This window comes from Heterobasidion irregulare (assembly GCF_000320585.1).
Source record: "Heterobasidion irregulare TC 32-1 unplaced genomic scaffold scaffold_03, whole genome shotgun sequence".
NCBI classification, from domain to species: domain Eukaryota; kingdom Fungi; phylum Basidiomycota; class Agaricomycetes; order Russulales; family Bondarzewiaceae; genus Heterobasidion; species Heterobasidion irregulare.
Window position 1 is genome coordinate 720,367 of NW_009258199.1, and position 23,914 is coordinate 744,280.

General features: G+C 51.8%; 13 protein-coding genes across 13 annotated transcripts; 6 read left to right on the forward strand and 7 right to left on the reverse strand.

Moving 5' to 3' along the window:
* Window positions 1-392: 392 nt before the first annotated feature.
* HETIRDRAFT_408130 (uncharacterized protein) lies at window positions 393-1,579 on the reverse strand. Its single transcript, XM_009545267.1, has 6 exons — window positions 1,553-1,579; window positions 1,447-1,498; window positions 1,330-1,389; window positions 1,095-1,280; window positions 919-1,044; window positions 393-849 (listed from the first exon to the last, which is right to left on the reverse strand). Exons 1-6 carry the CDS (start codon window positions 1,556-1,558, stop codon window positions 644-646), a joined length of 636 nt encoding a protein of 211 aa, XP_009543562.1. The 5' UTR covers window positions 1,559-1,579; the 3' UTR covers window positions 393-643.
* Window positions 1,580-1,717: 138 nt separating this feature from the next.
* On the forward strand, window positions 1,718-2,338 carry HETIRDRAFT_472127 (uncharacterized protein). Its single transcript, XM_009545268.1, has 4 exons — window positions 1,718-1,954; window positions 2,017-2,118; window positions 2,190-2,243; window positions 2,309-2,338. The coding sequence occupies exons 1-4, from the start codon at window positions 1,841-1,843 to the stop codon at window positions 2,330-2,332; spliced, it is 294 nt and encodes a 97-aa protein (XP_009543563.1). The 5' UTR covers window positions 1,718-1,840; the 3' UTR covers window positions 2,333-2,338.
* Window positions 2,339-2,717: 379 nt separating this feature from the next.
* Window positions 2,718-3,919, forward strand: HETIRDRAFT_438848 (uncharacterized protein). The gene has a single exon (XM_009545269.1). The coding sequence runs from the start codon at window positions 3,078-3,080 to the stop codon at window positions 3,765-3,767; it is 690 nt and encodes a 229-aa protein (XP_009543564.1). The 5' UTR covers window positions 2,718-3,077; the 3' UTR covers window positions 3,768-3,919.
* Window positions 3,920-4,045: 126 nt separating this feature from the next.
* Window positions 4,046-5,824, reverse strand: HETIRDRAFT_313386 (uncharacterized protein; the record flags this gene model as incomplete). The annotated part of the gene is made up of 3 exons (XM_009545270.1): window positions 4,046-4,132; window positions 4,187-4,473; window positions 4,528-5,824. Coding segments are annotated over 3 exons (1,671 nt in total), but the record flags the coding sequence as incomplete, so codon positions are not given.
* A 131-nt stretch (window positions 5,825-5,955) lies between these two features.
* Window positions 5,956-6,677, forward strand: HETIRDRAFT_449454 (uncharacterized protein; the record flags this gene model as incomplete). Its single annotated transcript, XM_009545271.1, has 3 exons — window positions 5,956-6,053; window positions 6,115-6,406; window positions 6,465-6,677. 3 exons carry the CDS (start codon window positions 5,956-5,958, stop codon window positions 6,675-6,677), a joined length of 603 nt encoding a protein of 200 aa, XP_009543566.1.
* Window positions 6,678-7,158: 481 nt separating this feature from the next.
* Window positions 7,159-7,728, reverse strand: HETIRDRAFT_449455 (uncharacterized protein; the record flags this gene model as incomplete). Its single annotated transcript, XM_009545272.1, has 2 exons — window positions 7,159-7,292; window positions 7,347-7,728. 2 exons carry the CDS (start codon window positions 7,726-7,728, stop codon window positions 7,159-7,161), a joined length of 516 nt encoding a protein of 171 aa, XP_009543567.1.
* Window positions 7,729-8,664: 936 nt separating this feature from the next.
* HETIRDRAFT_472133 (uncharacterized protein) lies at window positions 8,665-9,831 on the forward strand. Its single transcript, XM_009545273.1, has 7 exons — window positions 8,665-8,755; window positions 8,807-8,920; window positions 8,985-9,167; window positions 9,226-9,272; window positions 9,329-9,431; window positions 9,495-9,566; window positions 9,624-9,831. Exons 1-7 carry the CDS (start codon window positions 8,690-8,692, stop codon window positions 9,717-9,719), a joined length of 681 nt encoding a protein of 226 aa, XP_009543568.1. The 5' UTR covers window positions 8,665-8,689; the 3' UTR covers window positions 9,720-9,831.
* A 112-nt stretch (window positions 9,832-9,943) lies between these two features.
* Window positions 9,944-10,974, reverse strand: HETIRDRAFT_472136 (uncharacterized protein; the record flags this gene model as incomplete). Its single annotated transcript, XM_009545274.1, has 4 exons — window positions 10,698-10,974; window positions 10,348-10,627; window positions 10,180-10,279; window positions 9,944-10,121 (listed from the first exon to the last, which is right to left on the reverse strand). The coding sequence occupies exons 1-4, from the start codon at window positions 10,947-10,949 to the stop codon at window positions 9,944-9,946; spliced, it is 810 nt and encodes a 269-aa protein (XP_009543569.1). The 5' UTR covers window positions 10,950-10,974.
* Window positions 10,975-11,422: 448 nt separating this feature from the next.
* HETIRDRAFT_312589 (uncharacterized protein) lies at window positions 11,423-12,643 on the forward strand (the record flags this gene model as incomplete). Its single annotated transcript, XM_009545275.1, has 4 exons — window positions 11,423-11,872; window positions 11,923-12,204; window positions 12,262-12,489; window positions 12,545-12,643. The coding sequence occupies 4 exons, from the start codon at window positions 11,423-11,425 to the stop codon at window positions 12,641-12,643; spliced, it is 1,059 nt and encodes a 352-aa protein (XP_009543570.1).
* A 716-nt stretch (window positions 12,644-13,359) lies between these two features.
* HETIRDRAFT_443965 (uncharacterized protein) lies at window positions 13,360-17,872 on the forward strand (the record flags this gene model as incomplete). Its single annotated transcript, XM_009545276.1, has 16 exons — window positions 13,360-13,536; window positions 13,639-13,892; window positions 13,961-14,150; window positions 14,206-14,275; window positions 14,348-14,411; window positions 14,469-14,628; window positions 14,692-14,961; window positions 15,010-15,043; window positions 15,099-15,169; window positions 15,229-15,305; window positions 15,373-15,584; window positions 15,644-15,761; window positions 15,909-17,073; window positions 17,163-17,279; window positions 17,368-17,482; window positions 17,542-17,872. 16 exons carry the CDS (start codon window positions 13,360-13,362, stop codon window positions 17,673-17,675), a joined length of 3,228 nt encoding a protein of 1,075 aa, XP_009543571.1. The 3' UTR covers window positions 17,676-17,872.
* A 550-nt stretch (window positions 17,873-18,422) lies between these two features.
* HETIRDRAFT_312190 (uncharacterized protein) lies at window positions 18,423-19,407 on the reverse strand (the record flags this gene model as incomplete). The annotated part of the gene is made up of 5 exons (XM_009545277.1): window positions 18,423-18,493; window positions 18,550-18,664; window positions 18,719-18,833; window positions 18,909-19,086; window positions 19,227-19,407. 5 exons carry the CDS (start codon window positions 19,405-19,407, stop codon window positions 18,423-18,425), a joined length of 660 nt encoding a protein of 219 aa, XP_009543572.1.
* A 518-nt stretch (window positions 19,408-19,925) lies between these two features.
* On the reverse strand, window positions 19,926-21,934 carry HETIRDRAFT_170294 (uncharacterized protein; the record flags this gene model as incomplete). Its single annotated transcript, XM_009545278.1, has 4 exons — window positions 19,926-20,022; window positions 20,075-20,388; window positions 20,479-21,791; window positions 21,865-21,934. 4 exons carry the CDS (start codon window positions 21,932-21,934, stop codon window positions 19,926-19,928), a joined length of 1,794 nt encoding a protein of 597 aa, XP_009543573.1.
* A 378-nt stretch (window positions 21,935-22,312) lies between these two features.
* HETIRDRAFT_472145 (uncharacterized protein) lies at window positions 22,313-23,767 on the reverse strand (the record flags this gene model as incomplete). Its single annotated transcript, XM_009545279.1, has 5 exons — window positions 22,313-22,837; window positions 22,900-23,173; window positions 23,223-23,368; window positions 23,426-23,585; window positions 23,639-23,767. The coding sequence occupies 5 exons, from the start codon at window positions 23,765-23,767 to the stop codon at window positions 22,482-22,484; spliced, it is 1,065 nt and encodes a 354-aa protein (XP_009543574.1). The 3' UTR covers window positions 22,313-22,481.
* Window positions 23,768-23,914: the final 147 nt, after the last annotated feature.

Genomic DNA, 23,914 nt, shown 5'->3' on the forward strand with positions numbered 1-23,914 from the left:
AACAAGGTATTATGCAGATTTGAGATGCGCGCAGCGATATATGTTATTACATAATAATAAACGCAAACCAGGCATATGTTGTTCTTCCCGCCCTTTATGGTAACTATGGTGTGCATAACAGGCAAGCGCACTCCTTTTGCGCCCTTTTCCACCCTTCCAGTCAATCTGAAATAATCGAATTGCCCATACAGTAATGACTACTGGGGAAATTGTTATGACAGATGGGCGCTATTTATCGACGTAGCAATCTCGGAGATTTCGTACCCGTTCGCGTTCTGGGGATGATCATCTTCCGACCTTCCTTTCAAACCGTTTGACATCGGACCAGACAGTAACAGCCCGCAGAGCGGACAAGACACTACTGTTACACCAAGTTTGCTTTGTCGAATATTAAGCAATGCAGCAAGAACAAAAGAGCATGGCAAGATCAGAATATGAACATGGTATGCATGTGAGATGCAAAGACATTTATTGATCCATGTCGAAGAAATTTTACGTCTGCCTAACTGTTACCATCGTTCCAATCCCACCTCTGACAATGATCAGGGCGCGCTACACATACGAGTCGGCCATGAGGAAAGAGGCAACCATAACGGACAGATACAGACAACTCGCTCGGATGGAGGCAGATTCCCGATCAATATCAGGGCCGACCGAGTAATCTCAGCCTGTCGGGATGCATCCCTCCAGGTCCAGGGGGTATTGATCCATTGCTTGAGCTTCCTGAAGGGGGGCCCTGGCCACCTGGAGGACCGTTGAAATTGGGAGGAGGGCCACCTCCTGAACCAAAGTTCGGTGGGAACGGTGGTGCACCAGGAGCGCCAACGTTTGAGGGAGGGAAAGGCGGCACTGATGGAGGGGCGTATTTCGCATGTTATCCTGCTCAATAAGGATGTGAAAAGGTACGGATAAACGTACCTCCTGGGAAGCCGGAAGGAGGGCCCATGCCTGGCGGCATACCGCCATTCGGAGGGAAAGGTGGTGCACCAGGGGGTATCATACCAGGTGGAAACCCACCCGCGGCAGGTGGAAACGGTGGCATAGCTACTACGGCTGTTAGGAAGGTGAAACGAAAACAGACGAAAACAACGCACGGAATCCACCAGGAGGACCTCCAAACCCTCCAGGGCCACCGAATGAGGGCGGCCCTCCAAACGATGGCCCACTGGGCGCAAGATGCTGTGGCCCGAATCCAAACCCACCGGGTGGTGGTCCGCCACTAGACTCATAAGCCGACGTGATTTGGTCAATGATACTTTGCGCTTTGTCGTGTCCGAGAGCTAGAACAGTATCAGCAGCTATCGCACGAATGATGTAAGTTATACACACAGGCGTAATAATCCCGGACGTTGGCCAAGTGATTGCGTCCGCTGTTGTGAGCCTTGCGGACTATAGGAGGATAGGCGGTCAAGTGGTGGGTCAGAAAGAAAGGCGCGCAAAGCTCACCGGAGGCGGAGTCGTGTGTGAGATACACGTCACAGTAGTCACAGTAGTGTTTCTGGTGAGATGCCCATGAGTTGTATGAAATCGTAAACAAACGGACGATACACACTGGCATGGTGGTAACTTGTTGATGTCGAGAGCGCCACTTGTCAAAACAAACGGATGAATACGATGGTGCTGGGTTTGTACCTCGTGGGAACCACGTGCGGAGCGGCCCGTCAATTCACCGCTGCATATGCTGAACTTGCTCAAGAAAACTCTACGATCCAAGAGGTTGCCAGGATTTTCCTCTCCATCTTCTTCGTTAACATAGGCTACGCATTGTTACAAGCATTCTGAACGTGGGCATCATTGTGTTTATTACTCGTGCTGTGATCACGGAGTGTCTCTATCATCAATGGACTTGTCCGCCTCTGGTATTCAAGAGCCCTTCGATCTCATCCGGCTCTCCCTCAGCGAGCGTGTATTCGTCAAGTTGAGAGGCGATCGAGAGCTCACAGGGGTTCTTCATGTGCGTAATCCATTCGTAACATGAATTATCGACATCCAAATATATTTTCCACCCGAGTTTAGGCATACGATGGACACATGAACCTTATTCTAAGTGATGTCGAAGAGACAATCATGCTTGTTGATGCGGCAGAGGGCGCACTACCATCACAAGGCGTCATTAGTGTACGCCGTTTGCCTTGCCTCATTGCCAGCATCACACTCCCGCTTCCCCTCATCTGATCTCTTGTTCGCAGATGGCTAAACGGAAGATGCCAATGTTGTTCGTTCGCGGTGACGGTGTCATCCTTGTATGTGACGATTTCTCCTTGTATCGCCACGATGACGGACTGTCCTGATTAACAATTATCTATAGGTATCACCACCTTCTCGAACTTAATCGAGCAAAATGAGCCCACTACGCGGGACGTCGTCGTTTTATCTGTAGACTCGGGTATGATACAGGCGACCTACACATTTCCGAAGCCCCGGATCGAAGCGCTAATATATTTTTCGGCAATATGTGCTGTACGGGATCGTTGAGTGCCTGGTTCCTTTGTATTCTCTGCTTCGCAGGAATTACATGGCTGATTATGAATGTATCGGTTGCTAAGAATACAGCACTGTGAATGGTGGAGCTGCCACCGACTTGTTAGAAACCCTTTCTGAGCGGGTCATGGTAGCATCGTCCTCGGGCACGTGTCTAATTAACTTCCCGCAACGTTCTCAACACTACAATCCTGAGCCGAGATAATTGGAGAGTTGTGACCATCACGCTTTGACTTGGTATCGATGGTCATCTACATATATATGGGAACTAATCTATCAGATCTAGTCGCATCGGCTGTGTACGGCTACACTGACGAGTTACAGGAGAACACGTCTACAGCTATGCAGACAACACAATGAATATACTGGATACACTAATCCAACACTTCTGACCTCGATTGCTTCTTGCTACAGATCACGATGCAACTCGTTAGAATCTGTTCCCGCTCCCTGAGCCTGGAAGTGAATTCAGTGCAGGACTCTCGCGACCAGAACTCGATCTAGCAGTCCCTTCCGCCCCCTCATACGTCTTCCCAAAGAAAAAAGAGGACGCGTGCTGCTCAACCGCGCTAAAAGTACTTCGAAGCGTGCGCTTCATGCTCCTCCCCCTCCGGTCGATCTCCCCACGACTCGAACTTGGGCCTAGTGGTCCTATACTCTCCTCAGTGCTCCTGATCTCATCGTGGTACAGAACGCCGTTCGTGCCGGGACCACCATTGAACGCGGCATGTACTGATTCCTGTAGTTCCCTTGTCTGCGCCATACGTGGTCGGCCCCGCGGGCGTTCTCTATCTTCCATCCCTCCACCAGCGCCATTGACTCCACCAGCATGTACTCCATTCGCCCTAGCGTGCGGACGTGATGGGACAGACCTAGTCATAGGAGGAAACCCCGTTAAGTGCAAAGTGGATGACCCTGCCTCCTGCGCCGCTGGAAAGGTCCCAGAATCCATCGATTTTTGTCCCTGCCCATTCACGACGGGTGCCGACGGAGGTGACATGGCGCGTGAAATCGAAGGCCCAGAGCCGCTAGCCCCCCGTCCGTGTCCGAGCTCGGCAAAGACAAGGTCAGGTGTCAGCGCGCCGCCCCGGAGTGCCGTCGACCCATCGCTATATGTCCGAAAGAAACCGGCTGCACTGCCATCACTCGGGGCGGGAGAGGAGGGTGGAGGCGGCCCAAAGACTGGTCGTGAAAGAAAAGGCACCCAACGTGAACGGGCAGAAGATGCAAGTCCGGCGGAAGGGGCAGATGGTCCTGGAGTGGACGTGCTTGCACCAGACCGTTGATCCCAAACAAGTGCAGTGGGAAGCTCGTTGGTATCGGGAGAGCGCGATGTAGAAGCAGGGGGTTGAGAAGATGTTTGCAATTGGGACGTCGATGCCCCGCTGCCGTTGACTTGTGCAAAGCGGCTCAGATCGCTGTCTGTTGGCCCTGGGTTAGCATTGGTCGGAGGTTGATCATCATCGGGATCGTCTGTCTCCATCTCTGCGTCGTCGTACCCGTTTGGATAACCATCATCGTCATCGTTATCGGAGTCTGTCCTCGTCTCGTCTGTGATACTTTTGAAAAGAACCAGTAGATATTCGCGGAGTTTGCCGACGCCGTCGCCAGAAAATACGCAGAATGCTTGTTGTTGCGTGGTGTTAAAGTCCTGTCAACAAACAACATAAATGTCAAGTTGCGAAAAAAGAATAAGCAGGCATACTGGTGGAGGCGGTCGGCAAAACTTCTGTAGCTCGGGTCTCCGAAATGATGTCACACCAGTCAAACTCAGATGATTGAGTTTATGCAACTTCTGGAGGAGGAAATGAATGGCCAAAACTGTGATCTGGTCACAGTATGAAAGGTGGACACGCTCGAGCGTGGCGTGCCGATCACTGAGCGCATATATAGCCTCATCCGTTATATTGCTGACGCGTACAAGCCCAATCCGCCGAAGTTTTTGCAGGCTGCATAACTCGAATACAGACATATCCGTAAGACGGAAGCAATCTGAAGCCAAGGAGCATTTAGTGAACTGGGAACAATGCATGAGAAGTAACGCACTCGCGAGATCAATATACCTCAAGCGTGCGCATGAGCGAGCAAGCATTGTTACTGAGCGGTCGGTTATTTCGGTCGCGTGTCCCAGGTGCAGATAGTGCAGATGCTTCCCAAGTCGACATATGCTCTCAACAGCATGATCTGTCAGATTACTGCACTTAGCGAGAACCAAGTTTCGAATTTTAGGTGCGCAGGCTACGATGCCATCTATGGCATCGTCTGTGATGTGTGAGCAATTCGTGAGATCAAGCATCCGTAGATGTTCAAAAGGTCGGTTGAGTCGTAAGGATGGGAGTTCCTGGGAAAGCTTGACGGCCGAGGATTGGGGGAATGGGTTGTTTGGTGGTTGCGTTGAAGGAGAGGGGTCGTACGCTAGAGGGGGCGCAGGGAAGGCAGAGTCAGTGAGCTCAACGCAATGCGACAGACGCATTTCCCGCATATAGTGCGAATGCATCCAAAGGTCGCGTACAGCGACATCGGTGATATGTCTACATCCGTTCAAGTCGATTTCAAGAAGCAGTGGGCTCTTGATGGAGAGAGCTGAGACAGGCTCATCAGAGAGCTGATATAAGTTGCTCATTTTGACACGGCGTAGAAGATGGCAGTTATCGGCAAGAGCAAGGATCCCAACAGACGTGACGTTCTTGCAGCCGAACAGGTTGATGCCTTGGAGTTTGCGGCAGTTCGCTGCAAGAGCGAGCATCGTTCTGTCCGTGATTTCCGAGACTCCAGAAAGATCGATGGCAACGAGACTTTTGAAACAAGGCAATACGCGTGCGAGCGCAGTGTCTGTGAGGGAGCTGCAGTTGAGGAGGGTGATACGTTCGAGGCGGGTGCACTGAGCGAGGCGGCCAAAGACCAGATCGGTGAGGTCCGGACCAACGGAGAGGAAGTTGAGTCGACGTATAAATTGAGCGTATGTGAAAGTTTGGTCATTGCGGGCGAGGACGCGCATGATCTTGATTACAGTGGTATAATCGGGGATGGAAGGCTTGTGCCATAGAAGTTCGACGGAGCATTCACACCACGCGCGGGAGACAAGAAGAGTGCTGTGCAGGTCCCTGGGTGAGTGAAGATGCTTGAGAATATGTATGAGGATTTCGGGGGGAAGATGGGATGCGGGGGAACGGGCGTGCGTATGTGGGTGAGAGGGAAGGAGGTGGAGGCGCGAGTGCCATTGCGCGGGAGAGGCGACGACGGGGTCGGGGGAGGCGAAGAAAGTTGAGCGGTTTGCATCGTCGTCGTCGGCATCGACGTCGGAGAGAGAGGTTGTCGACTGGGACCTGTTTCTGTACAACATGATGGGCAGGGTCGGGGAGATCTAGCGCTGCGTACGACTCGAACACTCAGAACAGCAACCGGCCCGTGACCGTGCGAACAGATGGCCACTCCTGTCTGCGTGCTTCTCTGCTCTTCTTACCCGTTCACTTGATGATTCCAGACAGACTTCGCAACTTCCTCTACCCACCCGCCACTTCTCCCTCTCAATCTACTCAGCATTCTGTAGTTGCTGCCGAACCCCTAATTGCGTCTGTTTGCCCGCACCTTGCCGATTTTTCCGCCTCCCTCATGCGCATGCTTCACTTGCAGCGATCCCCCCTCATCTCCTTCAGCCTTTGAGAAGCTTCTTGCCTCCGAAGACCTTCCTCCCCCTGGCCCTGACCACTTCCATGCACGACGTGCATTATGGCTGACCCCGCTTTCCGTACCTCGTCCGCCGTCGCCACCTTCGGCTTCCGAAGCTCACACTCGGCTGGAGGAGTTGCTAAACAAACCTGGTGCCCTCGAGAACAATGACGTCTGGCAAGCAGGCCTCGGAAAAGTCTGGAAGAGTCTCGTCAGCGGCGGGCGCCTTAAACAACTTCTTCCGCTCAAACTAGTTGTGCGCAGCATTTTTTATCTGACCCCCATGCGCGCATGATTTGCTCATTCTCTGTCAGATCAAGATCCTGTATGCTGGGTGGCTTCGCGACGGCACATGGCCAGAAAATGCAGCTGCGGTGGAGACTGACGACTTCTTCAGCCCTGCACATGTCTACCCGCATCCCCACTCTCCTGCACTCGGTTACGGCGATGCAGGTAGACTCTCATCAGGCGCGCCATCCGACAGTACCTCAGCAGCAGTACGCAATGGGTCGATCATTCAACATTAGAGAACAACACTCAGGCTGATGGGCACGTTCTTGTGGGGTCAGTATGATGCGTGTATGATAATTGTTTATCTGTAAGACTGTATCATCATCTTCAACAGAGAATCTTCTATCTGGCTCCTCTAGATGAGCACGCTTTTTGTGCACATGCAATCATCATGTTGAATGATCTTCGTGCAGACCACTCTTCGACCAACGGGGCAACGCTACGCACTCTCAGGTATGCGCATAGAGCTGATGAAGAGTCAACAGAAACCAGCACACCTATGAAACTGATGATCAAAGTACGACAGCATAAGTGTATATTACAATGTATACCATAAGCGATGCGACACGAAAACATTGGGCAGTGGATAACGACTACAGTCAGTTAAGGAATGACAGCATATGAGAAACAACTTGAAGATGAGTGCCAAATCCATGGCCTCTCCCGATACAACTTTGCAACAATACATCCTATAACATCCGGCCGGTCTCTCAGCGATTAATTGCCCGCGCGGTTTGAATAACGAGTGTTCCGCACATCGATAGTGAGGAGAGTCCCATCGTCGTTGAATCTGGCGCGGAGGGATGATATATCGATCGCCCGTGGGAGTGAGATGTGCCACTCATAATGGCCTGTCCATAAAGTGAGTCAGGATCAGAGTTTCCAATGATAAGAAAACAACTGACAATCTTCTTCGAGATGCCATGCATCTGCGACGATGTCCATCCGGTCTCCTCTCTTCAGCGATATTGTGATCATCTCCGGAGCGAACGGTCTGCCGCCAGGGCAGGGGAGGGGGATGTCGACGGAGTGGGTGTTCCCGTTGAACCGGAAACGAGGCTGTGGCACAGCTGAGGGCGGGGGCGTGCGTCGGGACGCCGTTTTGGGTGGCTCAACGGCCCCTTCAGGCTGCAGCGCTGGTTCCGGAATGTGCAGGGGAGGCGATGCGAGTGATGGCCTAGGCGATGGAGGTGTTGATTGCGAAGAGGGCGACAAAAGAGGTTGCCAAGTAGACGAGGGGCTCTCAGAGCTCGTTGTCCAAGGTAAAGAAGACGTGAGTGATGGCATAGAGGTAAACCGCATGTCTTTAAGCGTAGGTCGTGAGGATGTCATGGCCCTAGTATGGACAGGATGCTCAGAGGTGAAAGGAAAGGCTGAATAACGTGGCTCTTTGGTTTGAACCGATGAGGCGAGTGTGTACCTCCTGGGAAATGGGAAGGGCAGCCTCGCTGCAGGAGAGTGAGGAGTGCTCGGTATTTTAGGCATCGAGATGGCCATAATATTTTGTGAACAATGGGCTCGCGTGCGGCCAGGAGATAGTGGACAAGAGAAGGTGGCTTGAGTGACACTGTTTGAAGTGGAGCAAAACGTGGAGCAGGGCTCATTTTGCCACACTCCGAAGGGGGCATCGAACGGTGGATGACTGGATCGTTCGGTGGTGTTCGTCCATGATTGCATTGTCCACAGCTGCTGTTCGCCACAATATTGTTGGTAACGTACGAGCTCGAGGAAGAGAGTCTGAACTTTCCGGACCTTTCTGGCTTGAGAATGTTGTACCAGATGGTCCGGATCTGCAGCATTTGCAAATCATGCCCCCATGGCCAGCTGGGGGATTCATGCTCCTTGTCAAGGCAGCAGACATTTTCTTTTTTCGCAAGCGCGCATTAGTATGCTTCTCATCGCATCCAACATGTGCGATCGGTGTAGGTCTCCTGGTATCGAAAAATACGACTACCTACTACGTTGCCTCGTTTCGTGGCTCGCAAGCCTGGCCTGCATCGCAGACCAATACCCGGTATCCAACCTCACCGAAATGACCGGCTCCTCGATCGCTTGGATGTCCAAGATACCAAGATCGACTTGCATGACATAGCACTGACATAGCCCAATTGTCACCGAGCATCCACTTGTCCCCGGACCTCACACGAGATCTTACGAATTCTCACTCGATTGTGCGTATATAAGGACCACCCGCACTCCTCCTGATTCTCATCGATTTTTCCACACTCTTTCTGTCACCACCACAATCATGTCTCAATCTCGTATCTTGTTCGTCTATACGTCTGCCGACAAAACTCTCCGGGGGCATCAGACGGTAGGACGCATGCATCTTGTCCTATCCATAAGCTTCTAATGTATCAAAAAGGGGTGGTATCTCCCCGAGGCGGCGCACCCATACCATGTTCTCGCCCCCCACTTTCCGATTGACTTCGCCTCACCTGCAGGTCCGAACCCTCCCATTGATCAGGGGAGCATCGAAGTACGTGTCTTGCTCCCTGCCACTCCTCACTGCTGTCAAAATCAATATAGCAACACCGCTATAGATGTTCAAAGACGAACAAAGCGTAAAATTCCTCGAAGACCCCGCTGTCAAGGCCCTCTTGGCAAATGCGAAGCCTTTGAAGGATGTCAATGTTGACGAATACATTGCCATCTTTTATGTCGGTGGACACGGTCCTGTACTTGATCTTGCGACGGATCACGCAAACATCGAACTGGCGAATAAGGTTAGAGATTGAAGAGACAATATGTACTTTGTGTCCACTGACCTCGATCTCTGAACAGTTCTATCGGTCGGGCAAGATTGTGTCTGCTGTCTGTCACGGACCTGCGTGAGTGCTGATAAGCCCTCCCCCTTTGTTTTCACGCCCCTGATGATCTCGTTTAGTGCTCTGGTGGGCGTGACGGGCGCTGACGGCAAATCAATCTTCGACGGCAAGGCTGCCACTTGCCTCACCAATGTTGAGGAAGAACAGGTTGACAAAGTGAAGGTAAGTCCCTTCGTCGGGCACTCTTTCGATGGCATAGATCATGACCGGGGTTTCCACGTCCAGGATATCCCATTCCTGGTCGAAGACCGCATTGTCTCTCTCGGGGGAAAGTTCGAAAAAGCGGAACCTTGGGGTGTAAGTCACCGACTTCAACGCAGTTGCATACGAAGATCTGACTCTACTGATTGATAGGTCAAAGTCGTCCAATCAGGCACGCTCCTCACAGGCCAGAATCCCGCTTCGGCTGGACCTCTTGGGGAAGCGATCCTTAAAGCTTTGAAGGCGTAAAAGAAGAATTGTGTAGGGACGAATCACTGTACGATTGGTCAGAAGTTTTTTGAAGCAGCACCATGGCTATATTGTTCTATGCCGTTACCATGAACATATCCAGATATTGACATTTTGTGCCGCAAAGTCAAGATTTTTCAGGAGTGCTAACAAAATGAGATGGCAGGCATGAGATACAGAATGAGGCACAGCAAAGTTTTCACCGTCAACATGCACTGATCACGTTAAGCATACGCCACCGACATTACCCACCCCTTCTTCAACGTGAAACCATCTAAAGCCTCTTTGGCGACAGTTGCCAACTCCGGAGCATCGTACAACACTTGAGCCATTTTGGCCTTCTGGCCTGCTGCGTTAGACGTCGGGGACGGTACGACGTGGGTCGACTGGAATCCTTGATATCTGTGTATGCGGCGGGGTGAACGCCGAAGGCTCGTGGAGCGAAACATTTGGCACGCACTGTTGGAATAAGACCGAAAGGACACTGTCTGTGACTTCATTCGGCAGGTTAGTGCAGAGTAGACGTGCCGAAGGGCGCTCCGCAACTTGGGGGACTATTGCTGGATAGATGGGAGAATTGTGTGAACCATGATCATATGCATTGAACGCGGTAAGATACACAACATACTATTAGCGGCAGCCGCCTTCGGCCCCGCCTCTTCATCGTCATCTATCTCCATCTCCTCACCCTCATCGGACTCAGCGTCGTCAGCCGGTTTCCGTTTCTGGGCCCGTCCCTCTTCGTCCGCCATTTCATCTTCACGACCGCGCTTCTGCAGTGTGGATGCACCACTTGTCCTTGTTTGTTGATCAACGAGTGCACTCCTTTGTGCAGCTGTAGGCGGTACGAAGGTAGGATCTTCCCTCCTCAGGGTAGCGTGTGATTTGGTTTTCGCATATTGCACGCGCTGCACAGATAAAGATCGAAGCGAGCGTTTGTTGATGTGCTGGGGACCGTAGCAAGCAGAGAGTACGCACAAGGGGCTTGTCATAGAATAGCATACCATCGCACGCGCGCAAAGCAGAGGTTGCGGCTGCTAAATCGGTAAACACAAGGAATGCCTGCCCTCTCATTTTGGGTGTTTTAGACGCGACGACGTCGATCACCTTGCCGTATGTTGTGAAAAGAGCGTAGAGCTGTCCACGCATCTCTTCTTTGTTGATTTGATCATTGAGATTGTTGATATAGAGGGATGTGTTGGGCTGGGTTACGGTGGAGGACGAAGCCATCGTTCACTACGGTCGTCGCTTCGAGTTTGGTCCTTTGGCCCTGAGCTGCACGTTCGCGAAAGCGTGACTTGCGCTGTGACAGAGATTCTGACCGTTTACAGGCAGTTCCCACGGATGTATACACGTTTCAAACGAGTAGCTACAAAATATAAACAGGCCGCAGTTACGCCTACGACTTGCCATTTTCGTTGCTTCATCCGCCCACACGCTCGGACGCGTCTTGCATCCCGAAGGGAAGCGTTTGGCCGGGGACTCTCAAAAGCAGGCTTATTTCACATCCAGCACTGCATAGGTGAGGCTACCCTGTTTCTCCAACAGCTGGCAGGCCCTGATTCGGTTTGACCGTCTCTTTTCACCATTTTCTTCCAATAAATAGCCAGACCCAGTCGCTGCACATTCATCGCCCCCTCCTGGGTAGTTCATGATCTGGTAGACGTGTCGATTCTCCGTCCAAACACAACTCACTGCTACGAATGGACTACCTCTTCGATATCCAGAGGCTCCCCTCGTTCCTCGTCCCATTCGTTTCTCTCTCATACCCCGTGGAGCGCCCGTTGCTCACTGACTCCTTCCATGATGCTGTACACTATGATATCGGATACCTCGATACTTGCTTCATCGTCACACTCATCGCCATGATGGCCATTCTTCGCGACGTAGCGCGATTATTTGTCCTTGAACCATTTGCTAGGTGGAAACTCACCCGGGACTGGCGACTTCGACAAGGATGCATGGTCCCTATCACGAATGGCAAGTCCAACGGCAACGGCGCGTCGAACAGGACAGGATCTCCGACTGGAAAGAGCGCAGAGCGCTTGCCTGAGGACTCGGCAGAAGCAAAGCATATTCACCGTAGCGTGCTGCGGTTTGCGGAACAAGGCTGGCAAACATTATACTACACCATGCAATGGAGCTACGGCGTGGTATGTACTTTGTCTGTGCTGTTCGACGCGCTTTTCTAACATCTCTGCAGTACATCTATCGAAACGTGCCCAATATGCTGGCCGACCCTTGGTCCAACTATCCCCATATACCCCTCCCCAGCGTGGTCAAAGGCTATTACCTCATGCAAATAGCGTTCTACGTTCACGCCGTGCTGATCATCAACGCTGAGGCGCGACGAAGAGATCACTGGCAAATGATGACCCACCACGTCATAACTATTGCGCTTGTTATCATAAGCTATTCCTACAACTTCACTCGCGTTGGGTGTTTGATCATGGTCATCATGGATTGGTGCGACATTACCTTGACAGTATGTTCTTAATCCTGTGTGCGTTATTGGATAGTAATTAATTATTGTATGCTATAGTTCGCTAAAACGCTTCGATATCTCGCTTTTCAGAAGGCTTGCGATCTGGCATTTATCTTCTTCCTCATCTCCTGGTTCATCACGCGCCACGTTCTATTCATCAAAGTCATTCTATCAACTTACTGGGACTTGGCCCGCATCGTTCCATTTGAGTGGATTCCCGAACGCGGGCATTACTTCTCCCCTGAAGTTCACATGACCTTCGTCGTGTTACTGACTTGCCTCCAGGTCAGAGGTTGTTCTTTTTGGAGCTTTTTCGCACCACTTACTCGTTACTATGCAGATTCTACAATGTATCTGGTCGTATATGATATTCCGTGTAGCGTGGCGAGTGGTAATGGGATACGGAGCAGATGATACGCGTAGCGATGAAGACGCGTAAGTTCTCATACTCTCTGACTTCTGATCATGCCCTAATGAGTTTCTTGGGCCTCGCAGCGAGGAGGTCAAGAAGGACCGATAGAAAGCTATCAGATTTCTTGTAATGAAATTACGAGAATATTCGCGCTATATTTCTTACACCTCGTAATTCACGCTCTGCCAAAAGACCCGGAGAACGCATCGTGTACACAATTTGCTGGTTGATTCAGGGCATATGAGACAGGCTCCCTGAATATAATGAGAGGTCGTCAGGATATGGGGCGCTTGCTTCTGGAGTGTTCACAAACATAGCTCGATGAGAAAATCTGCAAGCGGGCTACACTCTCAACGTTGCAGCACACTGGAAGACAAAGATACCAAATGACTAGGTTAACTTCGTTAATGCTCCTGGGAAACCACAAATACAAGCCTTCTGAATAACATACATCCATGTAGCACACTGACATCTGTGACAGCTGACTAGTTGGACTCAGTAGCCTCGGACCGTTCACCTATAAGTACAAAAGCTGAGACTCACCCAACCTTCCAGCGAAATTGGGCTGGCGGGAAACCCATCCTGCCTCGTGAGACGTGATTCGGACCACGGCCCGACGAACCGAACGCCCATTTAAATATAGCAGAACTTCACTCTCTTCCTGCATCTCGATATCACCAAGCTCACAGCGCTCACACTACAGACCGACCATCTGAAGCCACCTTTCCTTTTGCATTAAAATAATGACATCCTCACGCTATGGAGTGTCTGCCCTCCGACAGCTTTCAAGGACGCGAACTACCCCTCGCATTTCCCCACAAATGCGGGGTATGACACAAGGTAGAACCACCGCGGAATCACATCGTCTGGGCTGGGAAAGCAGCCTCTATCTGTGTGCTAGCATTGCTGTTATTACTTTGGTGAGCTCTCCTGTTTATATCACTTTTTCGATATTGTACGAGTACTAGTCCATGTAATGGCAGACAAGGCAATAGATCATTGACAAGACTTCTCAATTACAGGCCGCTCACACATTAACTATACCTTTGCTATTGGATTCAAATTCTTCATCTGTACATGCCACACCACAATCTACAGTTCCAGACGCTCCTCAGAAAGATGTAAATCTTGTCTCTTACTCCGAATTGCAAAAACACACAGACAGCAGCCGTCCCTGGGTACTCATCGACGGACAGGTTTACGATGTGTCTCATATCCTCGATACCCACCCTGGCGGCCGAAGTCCATTGATCAAGAACGCAGGCAGAGATGCAACGTGAGCTTCCGATTTCCACCCATAGGCTACGAATGTTCTGTAAGAACGTCTAATATATCATCCCTTAGCAAGTCTTTCGCACCCATTCATCCACCGGGTACATTAGACAGCTTGCCCCCGGAAGCATACATCGGTTCAATTGATCCCGCAACTGTCCCAAGAAGCTCTCATGAGCCGACTGAAGAGGAAAAGCGAATAGAGAAGGCCAGAGCGGCACTTCCGTCGCCTAGCGCTGTGTTAAATCTTCGAGAAATAGAGGTGTGGTCGTTTGATGTAATTTACTCCTCTAGCTCACAGGCGAACCAAATATCAGGGACTAACCGAGACGGTATTAAGTGCTACTGCCTGGGGGTATTATCGCTCAGCAGGGGACGATGAGAAAAGTCAGTTCCCATATTTTTTATCTTTCTGCCATTTGTCCCACGTCGAAACGCAGGGCTCAATTGCTTCTCTAGCCTTCGACGAGAATCGCGAAGCTTTCTCGCGTTTCTGGTTTCGTCCCAGGGTGCAAGTCATCTGGTTTACATATCGAGCTACAGCCGAATGCTCACGTTTGTATATTTCTTTAAAAATTAGGTTGAATAAGATCTCGAGAGTATCTACGGCTACAAGCATGGCAGGCCTGTCGACCACATTACCCATTTTTATCGCACCGGCTGCACTTGCTCGCTTGGGGCACCCAGACGGAGAAATGAACCTTGTCCGCGCAGCAGGGAAGGCCGGAATTCTCCAAGGCGTAAGCTGAGCCTTGCACTTGAGCACGTACGATGACATGCTAACTTCCCGGCAATCGGTGCAGATATCGAGTAATGCGAGCTGCTCCCTCGAGGAAATCATGATGGCGAAGGCCCCTGAACAAAAACTCATCTTTCAGCTATACGTGAATAAAGATCGCGCACTGTCCGAAGCACTCGTGAAGCGCATTACGAAGGAAGGATTCGCTGCACTCATCTTCACGGTCGATGCTGCTGTGCCCGGGAAAAGGGAACTCGATCAAAGGTCGAAGGGCGAATTTGTGGGCCCATCGCATGGCAAGTCAGCTACTGGGAGCGGTGCAGGAGTCGCACACGTAGGTCCAGATCTTAATTCAGCGAATACTAGCTAATGCGCACAACAGGCCATAGGAGGATACCAAGATCCTGATATATGCTGTGCGCAGTCCATATCTTCAATATCTGGTATATAACCATTGATCGTATGCTGCAGGGGAGGACATTTCGTGGTTACGAACCTTAACTGATATACCGCTGATTATCAAGGGGATTCAATGCGTAGAGGTGTGGATAATTCGGCATCTTCGATGCACTGATTAACTGAATGTTTCTATATTTTGTAGGATGTTGAGATAGCGTTTGACAAATACAATGTTCAAGGGGTCATACTATCCAATCATGGCGGTCGTGAGCTGGATTTGTGCGTCGAGATTATTCACAACATTAGCGTGATTCTGTGTGCTCATGAATATTTCGATTGATGAAAGCTCACCGGCTCCAATGGAAGTGCTCTACGAGCTTCAACAACGTCGTCCGGATCTGCTGAAGAAGTACGAGGTTTACATCGATGGGGGCGTGACGCGAGGAACAGATGTACTCAAGGCTCTCTGCCTCGGCGCGCGTGGTGTTGGTCTGGGAAGAGCGTTCTTGTACGCGAATAGCGTGTGGGGAGAAGAAGGGTGTTCGCGGGTTATCCAGAGTACGTGGCTCGTGTTTACCATAATTTCAGATCACTAATACAGATGCGTCGTCGGGTAGTTTTACGGGAAGAGATAGTGACTGGAATGCAGCTTTTGGGAGTGACCAGCATCGAGCAGCTTACGCCAGATTTAGTGAGATATGTGGATCGGTTGAAGCCGATGGCACGTTCACGACTGTGAGACGCATGTGCTTCGGATCTATGTAGTGGTTTGCATGTTATAATGAAACTATGCCGTGGGTGCTCATCGATTCCAATCAGCAATTGAAGGCAAGACGAGAGAGATGGCACGTTTGATGGAGAGGATGTGTGATCGTCCGATAGAAATGGCAATAATGGGGATATCAATTCCGTCCACTGGGGCGACCGCGTGAGCGCAGCTCTGCGGTATTACTCTTGTCTCTGTCCACGACAATCGCCAAACCGTTTTCTCCTCCTCGCCGTGCACACCGTCGTCGACGGCGAGGCGTATCACCCTGCGCCGCTGTGCTCAGCGATGAACTCGCTCACTTACCTCTCCCGCCAGTTCGACGTTCTTGCATCCCCTCGGACAGCTCCTTCCACTCCAACCTCCGAACTCCCTCCCTCCCTCCCGCGCCGGGCAAGTTCTACAATAGATACTTCGGCTCGAAACCGCCCTCCAACGACATGGTCTATTAAGTTGTTGGTTGCACCACCCCCCCAGCCTCGCCGCGCAATCTCTTCTTCAGCGCGTATCCCGACCCGCCGGCAGTCCTCACGATCGATTCGAGCGAAACAGCCCCAACAACCGCAAGGCGTCGTTCGTCGCCTTTTTTTTGTGCGGCTGTTTGTCTTGCTATGGCACGCCGTATGCGATACAGCGGCTACTCTGCAGATACGCATCCGCGAGTGGCACGGGCCTGGAGGCGCTGTCGGTGTTGTGGACACGCTCGCAGCCGACGAAGGCGAGAAAGAGAGCGATGATGAGGACAGGAGTGAAGAAGATGCACTGGTGCTTCGACCAGTACAGTCTAATTCGTCGTTGCGATCTGCATCTCCCCCGTCTCTAGCATCCTCGTCCTCGTCCCGCAATTCCCTTTACCCCCCAGCTCATCGTTCCTACACGGATCCTTCGCCCAATCCCTCAAGCTCATTACGGTCTCAGTCGCAAGCGCACTCTCAAACGCTTCTCCCTCAACCCCTCATACCATCACTTTTCCTTACCCCTTCCCTATCCAGAACCCCTACACCCACATTGATACCGCCCACAGGTCTACCCGCAACGCCTCGCAAGTCGCCTTTCCACCTCCCCAAGACACTTGTCCTCGATCTAGATGAAACACTCATTCATTCCACCTCGCGTCCACTGCATGGTACGGGTGCAGGAGGCTCTGGTCTATTAAGCCTCGGCGGTTTTGGGTTTGGGAGGAATAAGAGCGCGGGGCACATGGTTGAGGTCGTCCTCGGTGGACGTAGCACGCTGTATCATGTATACAAGCGTCCATTTGTTGATTTCTTCTTACGCAAGGTGAGTGGGTTTGAACGAAGGGCGACGGGTGAGTGCTGTGGGAGCCGATCAGACTGACACTCTTATTACTGCTTTGGCGTATGGTGCAGGTGTCAGCGTGGTACACGCTGGTAATATTTACCGCATCCATGCAAGAATACGCAGACCCAGTAATTGATTGGCTAGACGCAGGAACGGGCATTCTCGAGCGACGTCTCTTCCGTGAGGTTAGCACGCTTTCTTTCATCTATATCACGCTGTATGCGCCTGGATCATACAATTGTGACTGAATGGTCCGGTGGTACACGTTGGTAGTCGTGCACTCAACTTCCGAATGGTGCATACACCAAGGATTTGTCCATCGTTGAGCAAGATCTGGCCCGCGTGTGCCTCATCGACAATTCGCCCATAAGTTACACCGTCAACGAGAGTGCGTCCCCTCTCTTATCCTGTTGACATCCTACTTGGCTTGCTGACTGCTGTTATTAGTGAATGGCATCCCCATCGAAGGCTGGACGCACGACCCGCACGACGAAGCCCTCCTCGATCTGCTTCCAATGCTCGACTCTCTCCGCTTCACGAGTGACGTCCGACGCGTGCTCGGTATCCGCGGATACTCGTAACACCCCCTCCGATTTCCTCGGATCGGACCCACGTTCCTCATTTTCTTGGGCGTTCATCTCTATTTCCACGATGGGCCGTATATAGCTACGTATCGCATCGTCCTCGCATTTCGTTCCGGCTTTTGATCTCTATAGCGCAATCACCATCTATTCCAACACCTGCAATTGACTCTAACTAATAACTTACATTCACTGTCCATCACCGCAGCCTCGTATGTCCAGTCAACTTGGAACATTGTCCTCCTTGCATGCACAATCCCTTCGCGGTCGACAAGCTCGTTCGATCAAGCTCTGTTTTGTCCGTCTCATCTTGCTCTCCTTCGCTGCCTACATGTACCATTATGCCACCTCTATTCCTGTCGCGACTATTTGACGTACGCGTCACAAGCATCAAGTTTCTCAGCAATTCGACAACCCTTTTCTCGATTGACAGGTTTTGACCTTCTAATTCACGGCGTGCTCACGTAGCTGAAATTATTCCCAACTTGTGTCCTGATAAGACAATGAGAGCAGGGAGTCAGAAGGTGGAGTACTAATGCTATCGAACCTGGAGGATAATCAAATGGAATATGAGGACAAGAGGGAATAGGTCTGCGAGAGCACCGGTGCATGAAAGATACAAGGAAACCCATGATCATAGCTTCGCAGTGATGATAAAATAGTAAGCTCAGATTACAGAGAGAAGAAAAGCCGAGGACTAGACGAGATAAACAGCCACAGACAAAGGGAGAAAAAGGTAGAAAAGGACTACATTGCCAGAGCTTCCTGGAGCTCTCTGAGCTCTGCCTCCTCGTCTTGCTCTTTTGTCCGACTGTGTGCTATCAGGAAACGGTCACAACGAGATCTAAGTAGAGAAGTCGCGATCTTGACGTACCCTCTGCCACCCGGCTGGGGCCTACAGGAGTATGCACAGGAACATGGTCTGGGAGGTTTAACCGCGCATCTAAATCCTCTTGTTCCAGTTGGGCCAACTCCTCTTGCAGCTCAGACTGTTCGCATGTGAGCACGGCAATCACGGAACAGGCGGAGTGCAGGTGACTCACCTCGTCCAACTCTAAGCCTGAGTACAACGGATTCGATATTGCATCGGAAATCTCATTTGCCACCTCACGCTGCGCGTTGATCTCGTTCATCGTATCTTCCACTCTCTCGGGGGTCCTGAATAGCCCCCACATTGTCAGTGAATCCGCCCGTGATCTACAAGACCGGGGAGAAAGACGTGGGGCTACGCACATGCCGTTGTGTATGACCTTGAGCGCATCAGATCCCTTCTTCATCGCCGCCATAGTCTCTGCGTTCAGGTTAGCAGACTCGAGTGTGTTGACTTGCAGCTCGAGCTGCAGGCGTGTTCCTGAGAGCTTGTTGAGCTCCGTTTCATGCATCTTCTTTCGTCGGAGTGCCGCCGTCGCAACTTTAGCAACACATAGAAGGTTAGGATACAGGCTCACACCCTTGATACATTTCATGGACATGGGCATACAAGCATCCCACAAGCATGGACACGAAGGCCAGCCAGTGGCAAACGCTCGACAAGCACATGGATCAACTCACCATTCTTATTCGACACTGCGTTCGTCCTGGCTGTATTGACCTCATCCCTGATGAGCTTCTGAAGATGCTCCTCCTTCTTTTCGATCATCTGCAGCTGCTGCCGCAGGGTCACAATAGCATCTCGCGCGGATTGCTTGGGATCGCGCCGTCCAACAAAATAGCTCATGAATGAGGCCATCATGCCTTGATGTTGCACTGCGTATTAGAAGGAGACCTAGTCGAGAGCGGTGAAAGGTGTGTACACTGCAAGGAACGATGCTGAATGATGAGTCCTTCAATGCATGAACGCGGCCGCAGTCGTAAGTAGCGTCTCACAGATTTCCCGATATGGTGGTTCAGTTTCACGATCCCGTGCTGGAAAGTTCAGTGAACGTCGAGGTGAATGCGATGAACGGCGAACGCTATTGTAGCACTGGCAGGCAAAACAGAACTGGAAAACATCGTTACAATGACATTCATCAAATAACTAATGAAAAAAAGGCGTAGCAATTCATAAAGCTAGATCGTATGTGGATAGGGAAGTGATAAAGACATAAGTATAGAGCTCGTAGCATCAGCGAAGACAACCAAAAAAGCGATACAGTGATAATTTAACTACAATTTGTGGATACAGAAAGCAGGAGTGAAAGCATGATGACCAAATGAGACACGAAGAAAACGCACGGAATACACGCGGCCCATGGCCAGCGAACGCTGAAACTACCATTGTACCCTGAACAATCTGAACAACCTTTTGAAAAAACCCTTCTTCTTTTTGACAGGGACAGGGAACGAGATCGGCTCTTCTATAGGAGATCTGAAGGATGAGGTCAACAAGTGGTCTACCGCTCACTAAAGGAGACACCCACTCTAACTCGTCGACATAGACAGGATAGTCCTTCATCAATGCAGCCTTGGCTAACTCAATCTCCCGCGCCCATGCCAACCTTAAATTGGTTGGGACAGATACCTTGCGCCTCCACATCGCGACACTGTTTCCTGAGGCTGATGGCAGGAGCGTGAAGACGATGACCTGTCTGGCGGGGTCATAGAACCCAATTGATTCTTGAATGAGCTTGTCACGCGTCTCTACAACTTCGTGATAGGACAGCCAATCGAGAGCAGGTTCTCCAGTCGCAGGTGTGTATGAGGCATTTACAAACAAGGCGCCGCGCTCTCTGGCCTGTAAGAATTTCTCTAGCTACAAATCAAAACGGTACGTCAGCACCCCAAACGCCAGCGCCAGCGCGGAAAGACAGAAGGAGACACTCACACCCAGAGCCCCCAAGCCGTGCGCTTTGTCTTGAATCCAGTGTAAAGTATCTCTGACTCTAGGATCCTTGTCGTGGGGAAACTTCCAATGAATCCTCTCCCTCGCCCTCCTCTCACGACCGAAGAGTGCTCTGTCCGCTGGCCTCAGCCCTTCCCCGTGCGCCTCAACGAATTTCCTGTGCGCATAATCGGACATTCCTGAATCGTTAATTGGTTTGACCGGTCTCGCGAGCCTGAAGGCATCGGGCGAATTGTCCATAGCATAAGCCATTGTTCGGGAGGGCATCGGATATGAAGAAGGATCCTCCAGTCGCGGGACGTACGCCTTGGCAAGTGAGTTCGAGTACTGCTGCCTCTCCTCCCAATCATTCCACTGATTCTCGTCAGGTGCACCACCTCCATTGCCCCACTGATTCTGGCCAGTGTCCTGATGGCCCCAGCCCTCGGCCTGAGGAGTCTGATTCTCCTGCTGCCAACGCTGGCCCTCTTGACCCCGGCCCCAAGTCTGGTCCTGAGGCTGACTCTCCTGCTGCTGGTGTTGGCCATCTTGACCCCAACCGATAGGGTCTTGATGTGTCCAATCATTATGATCCTGGTCCGGTGCTTGCCAAGGACTCGCATCCAAATTCGGTGCCCCTTGTGATTGCGCAGTGTTTCCCCATCCTTGCTCTCCCTGTGCTGGCCATGGATCCTGCGCCGGCGCTTTCCTGGTCTTCCTGCCCGATCTCTGTTGTGAAGGAGGCACCAGGGGAGGTGCGGTAGATGTTGCGCTGTACTGATACGGGATCACAGACGGCGTCTCCCTGAAAGCGACGCGTCCTTGGTTCACAGCACCGCGTTGCGTTGGCCTAGCCTGCGCGGCAGCTTCCGCACCCCAGTTCTGCCAACTCGGAAGGCCAGTGGTATGACGGAGAGCATGAGGTTGTCTTTGCATGGGCAAAGAGGGAGGAGGGGCGGTAGCGGGAGACGGGCCAGCGTAGTTACCAGCGCCTTGAGCCAAGTTTGACCAAGGTTGATTGCCCGACGGTGCACGTGGCGCAGCGGGCTGACTAGCGGGAGAGGGCCAATTTCCAGAGGGGGGACCAGGCGCTTCAGGTCCCCATCCACTTGTCGTGGCTCCAGCGTTGTTGTTGTTCCCGCCGCCGTCAGGACCTGCCGACCACCCGCTCGCTTCGGCTCCATCGTTCTCCGCCGGTCCCAAATCTCCTCCGCCGTGGCCCCAAGCAGCTGGAGGTTGCTCCCAGCCTTCATCGGGTCCTGCATTCTCTTCCCAGTGGCCGGACATAGCACCCTCTCCGTCTTCCAAAATTGTACCTGTGGTTGGATGATACGTGAGAATATGGTGATAGACAAGGCAGAGATGTGTGATAAAACAGACCTAACCTACCGAAATCCTCTTCCTCTTCCTCAATGACTTGAGGCTGCGCCTTTTGCTTCCCCTTTTTGTTCTTGGGCATCCACAACCTTGCCGTTGTCTGCGGGGGGTCCACCTTGTGTTTGAGAGTGAGAAGAAGGGATGATAGGGACAACTGAAAAGCAGGTGAAGAGTTGCGCAGGATGGAGGCCCGTACGAACGTGACAGAAGTTGGTCACTTGTCTCCCGTTCACCTGCGCAGGAAGGCAGAGGAGACGCAAGTCCGCTGAGCTGGGGCGACAGTGCCAGCCTCTAGGTTCATTATGAGCGCTTCAAGGACGGACTTGCCTTTTCGGGTGAAAGAAGTTGTGTTGAGGACTTAATTGCAACCTTACCAGCATATTACCTCCTTGGACTGCTCTCCGGGGACTATCGACGGCGGCATTCCAGGTAACCCTGTGCGCGCATATCGATGCTATGTTTCTTTCTCGTCGGACATGAACATCATGCCAACGTTCGATATATGTCTGAGGGTGCAGTCGTATGATACACCTAGCTAAGAATATATGTTCTGGCACCTGATACATCCAACGCAGCCCAAAGTTTGCCGGCGCAAAGTCTTTCGAAGTCGCTCGAAATGTGACGGAAAGTTAACCACGAACAATTTCCCAATCCAAGTCCTTACCCGTCCAAAATGCCACAACGCTTTCCCCGTTCACGGTCCAGCTCTCCGTCACCCTCTGTCCGGTGACTTTTCTGAGCCGCACCTGACGCGAGTGGTCTGCGCGATTGGCGACCTCCCTACCATAGAACTTTCTGCCAAACGTGCTCACGAAGCCCTCCAGGTTGTCCAGTGCCCCGAAAGACTCGAGGAGATGGGCAGTCAAGGGAAGAAGGATGGGAGACGTATAGACGCCTGCGGCGCAGGCATGGGTGGGGGTTGACGTCGATTTTGTCGACGGAGGGTGGGGCGCCGAGTCAGAACCGAGGAAGAAGCGGGGATGTCCTAGGGAGATGAGGCACTATTTCGACGTGACTTGAGGAGAGAATACTATATAAAGGACGTACCTTCCCGAATGACCTCTCTCAACGCCTCCCTATCGTCTGGGAACTTTGCAACGGGCTTGCAAAAGTTCCATGACTGACCGGCCCAGTCGTCTACGGTAAGAGCCAGATGATGCGCAGTGATCGTGCACGCGACCGCCGGACCGAGAGACTTGACTGTCTCGACTGCAGCGCGAGTGGTCGCATGCTCAAGAACGATACGAAGCCGAGGGAAGCGTGTGTGTAGTTTTCGAAGATGAGGCAAAAACGAAAGCTCCGCATTGATAACGTGGATGTTCTGAAATATCATTTAGTGATGCGTCAGATGAACGAATGTGCACGCATACCGCAGAAGCGTCCGAGGGGACTTCGCCGTGGAGGTTGAGGACCATGTCGACTTCCTCCATGGCCTCGAAGACGGGGTAATACGCCTCATATGATTCTATACCCCCATCGGAATTTGTCGTGACACCTCTGGGATACGATTTTACACCTGATGATGATCTATGATCAAGTAATTGCAAGTGTTGCTGAACACGATCGTGCTCACCGACGATGCCTGCTTTCTTTGCTTTCCGGATCTCATCGGGGGTCAGGTCAGGAGACAGGTACAGCGTCATGAGGTATTCGATGGTGGGGTCTATGCGCTCGAGATTGGCCTTGTACTCCAAAGCCTGATCTGTGGTAGAGATCGGAGGCTTCAGGTTCGGCTGCAAACCTATCAGTAGGATCGGGTTGTGCACAACGGTGCAATCTATGTCACCATAACATATGCAAGCTGGAACCCTCCAAGCGCAACATGGGGAACGACGAGCGCAGAAAGCGCTCCCTGGCGGAGATGTACATGGAAGTCCGCTGGGGAACAGACGGTGACGGTGGGTGTGGAAGACATATCGGGCTAATAAGGACACGCCCTGGGGGCGTGGTGGGTCCGCGATCACGTGGCGCTGTTGGAAGGGACGCGTCTGGTTCGAGCGGGTGGCTGACGCCCTTCATTCTCTCCACACCAACAACACCGTCCCTCCTTTGTATCAGGCTC

Excerpts from the sequence above, each read along its gene's own strand:
- HETIRDRAFT_408130 (XM_009545267.1), bottom strand. Across the intron at positions 1,045-1,094 it reads AGGTCCTCCTGGTGGATTCC|CTATGCCACCGTTTCCACCT; the intron begins GTGCGTTGTTTT and ends CAGCCGTAGTAG. Across the intron at positions 850-918 it reads TCCTTCCGGCTTCCCAGGAG|TGCCGCCTTTCCCTCCCTCA; the intron begins GTACGTTTATCC and ends CCCCTCCATCAG.
- HETIRDRAFT_472127 (XM_009545268.1), top strand. The coding sequence starts at position 1,841 with ATGGACTTGTCCGCCTCTGGTATTCAAGAGCCCTTCGATCTCATCCGG. Across the intron at positions 2,119-2,189 it reads CATCACAAGGCGTCATTAGT|ATGGCTAAACGGAAGATGCC; the intron begins GTACGCCGTTTG and ends TCTTGTTCGCAG. Across the intron at positions 2,244-2,308 it reads GCGGTGACGGTGTCATCCTT|GTATCACCACCTTCTCGAAC; the intron begins GTATGTGACGAT and ends AATTATCTATAG.
- HETIRDRAFT_438848 (XM_009545269.1), top strand. The coding sequence starts at position 3,078 with ATGCTCCTCCCCCTCCGGTCGATCTCCCCACGACTCGAACTTGGGCCT.
- HETIRDRAFT_472133 (XM_009545273.1), top strand. The coding sequence starts at position 8,690 with ATGTCTCAATCTCGTATCTTGTTCGTCTATACGTCTGCCGACAAAACT. Across the intron at positions 8,921-8,984 it reads TTGATCAGGGGAGCATCGAA|ATGTTCAAAGACGAACAAAG; the intron begins GTACGTGTCTTG and ends ACACCGCTATAG. Across the intron at positions 9,567-9,623 it reads AAAAAGCGGAACCTTGGGGT|GTCAAAGTCGTCCAATCAGG; the intron begins GTAAGTCACCGA and ends ACTGATTGATAG.